The sequence below is a fragment of the Pelophylax lessonae genome (genome assembly GCF_965119305.1).
Source record: "Pelophylax lessonae genome assembly, chromosome: 4".
Taxonomy (NCBI): Eukaryota; Metazoa; Chordata; class Amphibia; order Anura; family Ranidae; genus Pelophylax; species Pelophylax lessonae.
The window spans coordinates 573,488,709-573,495,241 of NC_138771.1; the positions used below are offsets into that span (position 1 = coordinate 573,488,709).

At 42.4% G+C, this 6,533-nt stretch overlaps 1 protein-coding gene across 1 annotated transcript; it reads right to left on the reverse strand.

Annotated features, from left to right (window-relative positions):
• Positions 1 to 1,600: 1,600 nt before the first annotated feature.
• On the reverse strand, positions 1,601 to 5,739 carry LOC309552789 (olfactory receptor 1G1-like; the record flags this gene model as incomplete). Its single annotated transcript, XM_082253703.1, has 2 exons — positions 1,601 to 2,566; positions 5,695 to 5,739. The coding sequence occupies 2 exons, from the start codon at positions 5,737 to 5,739 to the stop codon at positions 1,601 to 1,603; spliced, it is 1,011 nt and encodes a 336-aa protein (XP_082109829.1).
• Between the last annotated feature and the right edge of the window lie 794 nt (positions 5,740 to 6,533).

Below are 6,533 nucleotides of genomic sequence, written 5' to 3' on the forward strand. Positions count from 1 at the left end.
TTGATACATATCCCCCAGGGCAGTATCCAGACCCCCATACCCATTTTATGACCAATTACTTGCATATAAGCCTTCAAAATGGGCACTTTTGATTTTTACTGTTTGGCTCACATAGACTTCAATGGGGTTCACCATTCGCGTAAGAACATCTTCCCTGTTCGGGAGTTCTGCTGCGAACAGAACAGGGGGGTGTTCAGCCATTCCAGTTGAAGACTTAAAATGGCCCCAACACCCCACAGTTTGATTCGCACCAGAATTCCCAAACATGGAAAAAGTTCAGACCCGAACCGCAAACCCTTTTAAGTCTATGGGACCCAAACTTGAAAAATCAAAAGTCCCTATTTTGAAGGTTTATATGCAAGTTACTGGACATAAAAAGAGTATGGGAACCAGGGTACTGACCCGGGGGACATGTATTTTGGGATGAACATAGATCTATGGTCAGACAACAAAGATAGCAAAAAAAAAAAACCCAAAACAATTTTAAAAAATCCCTCCCGCCAAAATAAAAAAAAATGGGCAGATTTGATGGACTACTTGGTCTTTTTCTGCAGTCACTTTTCTTTGTTTCTATGTATCAATGCAAACTTTTTTTTTTTTTCAAAAAAACATTGTTTTTAAAGGAGCAGAAGTTTTAAAGAGGCTTAAAGTGAAACAATAAAAATGAAAAACTCCTTTAATCATAGTGCATGGGGGGGGGGGGGGGTTCCCTTAAGTCTGCCTGAGTGTCATTAAATGACAGTTAAATTGATTTTCCCAGCCGGCAATACAAAAATGTAAAAGAAAATGGCGTGGAGTTCAGCCCAATCCATAATAGGCCCTTTGAAAAAAGGTGAATGCTGGGTTGGTGATGTCACATGGGGCACTCCCACTGCCTCAAAGCACCCCCACTATGTTGAGAACATGTGGCCTGGTATGGTTCAGGAGCAAGAGGTGCTCACTCGTCTCCGTCCCCTTTCCAGGCCTGCCAAGGATCGGGTATACATTTTGGGGAGGACATCCTTAAAATCCATACCAGACCCAAAGGGCCTCTGGTATGAATTAGGGGAGACCCTTATGCTGTTTTTTTAAATTATTTTTCTATTGTCCGCTACGTTGTTTTTTTTTTTAACTCAGCTGTCAGCGGGGAAGCCTGCTGACAGCTGATGACTCTTTTGATGTTAAGGACGTGGCGGCCGGCTTCCCCGCCTGCTCCCTAACAACCAGCAGTTATTTGCTGTTCACCGAACACAGGAACAGACGATGTTCGGGCCCAACTTATGCTCAGCCTGAACTGCTCGCCCAACACTATTGAAGACCAGAGCTATTCCGACACTTCTCTCCTACATGCAAAAATCTGTATTTGTTTGGCTAGAAAATTATTTAGAACCCCCAAACATTGCAAACATTGCATATTCTTTTAAAGCAGAGGCCCAAGAAAATAAAATGGTGGGTGTTGCGATTTTTAATGTCACATGGTATTGGGCAGCAGTTTTTCAAACGCAACTTTTATGAAAAAAAAAAAAACACTTTAATGAATTTTAATGCACAAAAACACAATATAATACCAAATTGTTTGGTAAAATATAATGTTACGCCAAGTAAATAGATACCAAACATGTCACATGCCATTTTTCTTCACTCTAAAAATCCTCATCAGAGCTGATTTTACTTCTTTATTCCTCAGACTATATATTAACGGATTAAGCATCGGGGTCACTGCTGTATACATTATGGAGAATACCACATCTTGCTTATCAAAGTCAACTGATGGAGGTTTCACATACATACATAAAGCAACACCATAGAAGATAATTAACACAGCAAGGTGGGAGGTGCAGGTAGAGAAGGCCTTTTTCCTGCCACTCCTGGACCTAATGCTGAGTATGATAACAATTATCTTAATGTAAGAGGTTAAACTGAGTATAAATGGGAAGAGCCCAAGGACAACACTTTCAATGTAGAGCAGTATATAAAACTGAGTATGGCTACAAGTTATTTTTGCTAGAGCTTTAATGTCACAGAAGAAATGCTGGATTTTTTTAACGGGACAGAGATCCAACTGGTACATTGAGAGAGTTAAAAACAAAGAGTTGAGACATCCAATTGTCCAGGTGCCCAGTAACAGAAGGACATTTTTTGCTTTATTCATGATCATGTGATAGTGTAAAGGTTTACAGACAGCCACATATCGATCATATGCCATCAATGACAGCAGAATGTCCTCTGTGCTGGCAGCCAACATGTAAAAATAAAGTTGTGTGAAACATTGTGTGAGTGATATTGAGTCATTTCCAAAAAGTAGAATGTCCATCAGTTTTGGTAGAGTTGATGAATTGAAAATCATATCCACAGTAGACAGATTACAAAGGAAGATGTACATAGGGCTGTGCAGACGGGCATCAATGATCACAGAGGTAACTATAATGGTATTTCCCACTATACCAGTTAAATACAGCAATAGAAATACAAAGAAGAGAAGGAGGTGGCTTTCCTTAGTATTGGCAAATGCGGTTAAGTGAAAGTCATAGGTATTATTATCCATTAGGCTGTTGACTGTACTCAGGATTAAGGTGTATTTGGCTTCCTAATTAAGAAAAAATAGTGAATTGGGTTGTTCCAACAACAGTTTAATACCTAGCATAGTGTTTTCCATATAAAATCTTACCATGAATTGTGGCATTATATATTGTATGTTTAACAACACAGTGGAATGTAAATCCATTATTAATTGGTGCCAATTCATAAGATGGCACAGTAGGATGATCACCAAGTACAGAACCCTTTTACAGTGCTTGGAGAACCACAGTTAAGCTATTGAACAGAAGAGAAATGGGTGGATAAGGCAGCTTTCTCCCAATGACATGGGGACTCAGAGTCAAAGCAGCCACAGACAATATTTTTAATATTTAGTATCAGTCTGTTTTAAAATCCTATGGAATATAGGGTATACCGTGTTTTGTAACGCTCCTGCGTTTTATGTATGATGTGGATTTACAGCTGCAGAAATATTCCACTTCAGTAGTCATGTAGAGAAACGCTGAGACACCAATCCCAACTCCCAAGACTCATCATGTATGGATGATCTCAATTCAGCAAGTAAATACACACACTCAATAAGATGTTCCTAGAGTGACTTATGTATATAGTAACACAGTGATGATAGGCTGAAGAGACAGGTTGGGTAGAGATGGTAGATGACAGACACTTGAAAGGAAATGTTCTTGAAAGTAAGATAGTAGCAGATGGGATGCAGATAGGTTAGCAATCATGTATGGTAGCAGATGATAGAGTAGCAGGTGAACATACAGGAGAGACCAACCCAGTGCAAGAGCAGATGGTAGTAGGCTCAAGAGCTAGCAATCTTAGATAATGCAGATGTAATAATAGTCCTTAGTATGCAGAGCTAGATAGTGTAAGCTTTAGTATGAAGGTTATAGAGGTTTCCCCTGTGGGGTACTTATCACTAGTAGCAATGTAGCAGAGGAGAGGTTCGGCAAGAGCGGATGATCCGGTAGCGGGATACAGGGATCAGCGCAGCGTGGTTCCGACAGCGAGGTATGCTTGCAAGCATGAGAGCTTCAGGACAGGTTAGCATCAAGGCACAAAGCAGGTTGAACGAACACATGTGAGTGAAAGCTGGTGATTTAAATAGCTGTTCAGTCCGGCGCTCAGTGATGACAGCATCAGTCTTAAAGGTGTATGCGCACCTTACCAAAAGAGAATGGTGGGGCGCATACACTTAGGAAAAGAGTAATTAGGGTACCCAAAGGTACCAGAACATTACATGTTTCCATGAAAATAAGCCCGGGTCTTGTATACATTTTGGCACCAAAATGCTCAGTACATTATATAAAACACTAATAAAGTGGATGCTAGGATTTTACATACACTAAACTAGGGCTTATTTTCGGGGTATATTGCAGCCCTCACCAAAAATAACAGTAGGTCTTATTTTCAGAGTAGGTCTTACTTTCGGGAAGCACGGTAGAACCTATAGTAGCATAAGGGAGGCACCTAACAATCATTGCAAAGTAGAGACATCTACCTGTTAAGAGAAAAGGCTAACTTGTAGACCATTTTGTTTTTTTTTTTCATTTCAAACTAGGTAAAAGGATGAGTTCAGTTATAAAATATATATGCATTTATTATTTTTATTTGTTAGGGATCGGTTTTATGGCAGTCAATTTTCCCGGGGACCGAGGAGGAGCTGGGGTGGTTGTGGTGGACGAGTCAGATTCTATCCACAGCCCCCTTTACACCCCAACCCCTCTTTATATCAATGTCCACAGTCCCCTTTACATCATAGCCCCACAGTGTCCTCAGTTACACTTCACATCACAGCTCCCCTTTAAATTACAGTGCACCTTTACAGTGCAGTCCCTTTTACATTAATGTAACGGGGACTGTTCTGTAAAGGGGGCACTGTAATGTAAAAGGGGGCTACACTGTAAAGGGACACTATAATGTAAAGGGGGGCTTTGATGTCAAGGGTACTACACTGTAAAGGAGGCACTGTAATGTAAAGGGGGGCTGTGATGTAAAAGGGGCACTCTGATATAAAGGAGACTGCACTGTAAAAGGGGGCTGTGATGTCAAGGGTACTGCACTGTAAAGGGGACACTGTAATGTAAAGGAGGGCTGTGATGTAAAAAGGGCACTGTGATATGAAGGGGACTGCACTGTAAAGGGGACACTGTAATGTAAAGGGGGGCTGTGATGTCAAGGGTACTGCACTGTAAAGGGTGCTCATTTACAGTGCAATCCCTTTTATATTACAGTGCCCTAGCAATCACAGCCTCCTCTATCACATTCCCCCTGCAGTCTGCTTTCCCCCCACCCTACATCTTTAACATCATCCTTCCCCATTCCAAGCTCTGTATCCTCTGCACAGGAATGCTACCTGTGGCAGGGCAGAGACTGTTATGCCTGTGTGTGTGACGGATCACCCTGTCCCTGGATTGTAAACCCCTTTGTGTCATTTTCCTATGCGTTTGGGACATTGCCTTTTACTTCATTTTTTTTTTGTTCCCTATATTCATCTTCTGAACAGCTGACGATGGCATGCCTCATGGTATTGAATTAATGTAATGCTACAGCCCTTCTTCACCCATCCCCCCCCCCTCCTGTTTCTGTGTCTAATTGTGTGGACTCATGACACAAACAATGGTCGGGGCTGGAGACATCTCTCCGCAGGGGGTGTTCATTAGGTTATCTGTAGCCTGTTTCAATGTACAAATGTTCAGTTCTCATTGGTTGGTCCTTGTCCTCTTCCCCCCCTCTGCAAGGCTAAGGGGAGTGCCCCTTAGCTGTGTGTAAAACTGTATGTCTTGGAATGTAATAAACAGTTCTTGCTTAGACTCACAGCATAGAGTGTCATCTCATGTTTGTGGGAGAAGGCTATACCAGCTCTATCTCCCTTCTGCTTGGATCGCTAAATCCCTAGCTCTGGTAAGAGTGGTTCCTGCTCCACTCTAAAGCATCCCTCACTCTAGAGAGGAAGAGAACATCTCTGGCGGCAAAACCCCTCTTTCTATCGGGGCGTCCGCTACAGTGTGTCCTCTTCGGGTTCCTCCACCTGCCCGCCCACCAGGCCGACACTGTCGGAGGAGCCAGGAGAGGATACACGGGCATGGTTGCACAGCAGGATGTGTGCAGCGACTATGGTTTGTAATAATCTGTGATAGTTCTGTGTGGACCGCTAGCAACATTCACCTCCTGCTGTTGCGGCCTGGTCATCAACAGGCCACGAACCGGCATCATTGCAAAGTCACGGTCCTGCAGACTGTCTGTGTAGCTGTCTGCCTGTAACCCTGATATGGGCAGGCAGTTACACTCTGACAGGAAGCTCAATAAACTACCTAGAGTGATCAAAAGCGCACTGGTAATTCATTGAGAACTACAAGCAGACATCCACAAAGGCTGTTGGGACTTGTAGTTTTCCCATTCTCAGAACACTGTGAATGTATGACAAGGGCGGGTGGGCAAAGCCCCACCTGCTTTTTTTTTAGATTGTGACAGGGAGCAGAAGGAGAAAGATGCTTCACTTGCTGTCAAAACGGGGACTCGTAAGGGTGCAGGGGCTGGCGCATTTGTAACATGCTCCACGCGGAATACGGGTGTAACATGTAATGTGTTAAAAAAGGTGAGCTTGCCCTTTAGGAATGATCAAGATAGATTATAAGCATAAGATTTATGACAGCATTCTCATATTATTGGGAGAAAAAATAAAAAGAAGAAGAATAGGGTTAGGAGCTGTTGATATAAATATACAAATTAATCAGAGAAAAGTAGAAGAAAAGAAAAAAGGGGGAAAGGGAATTTTTCCAGCTTGACTCCCCATTCTTTGGAGTTCTTGACCCATGTTTTGAACGCAAAAAAATAGCCAAAGGGTCCACGCTTTTAAGGACTGCTCTGTTTTTTTTTATTTTCCTGTGACAACAGGTTGTCAAGATAACTGATGGCATCCCATTCCACTGATCATTCCCCCCAAAGATAGTATGGTGGAGGATTTCCAATCTCCAGGTATTACAGTTCTTGCTGCCAAAAGAAAA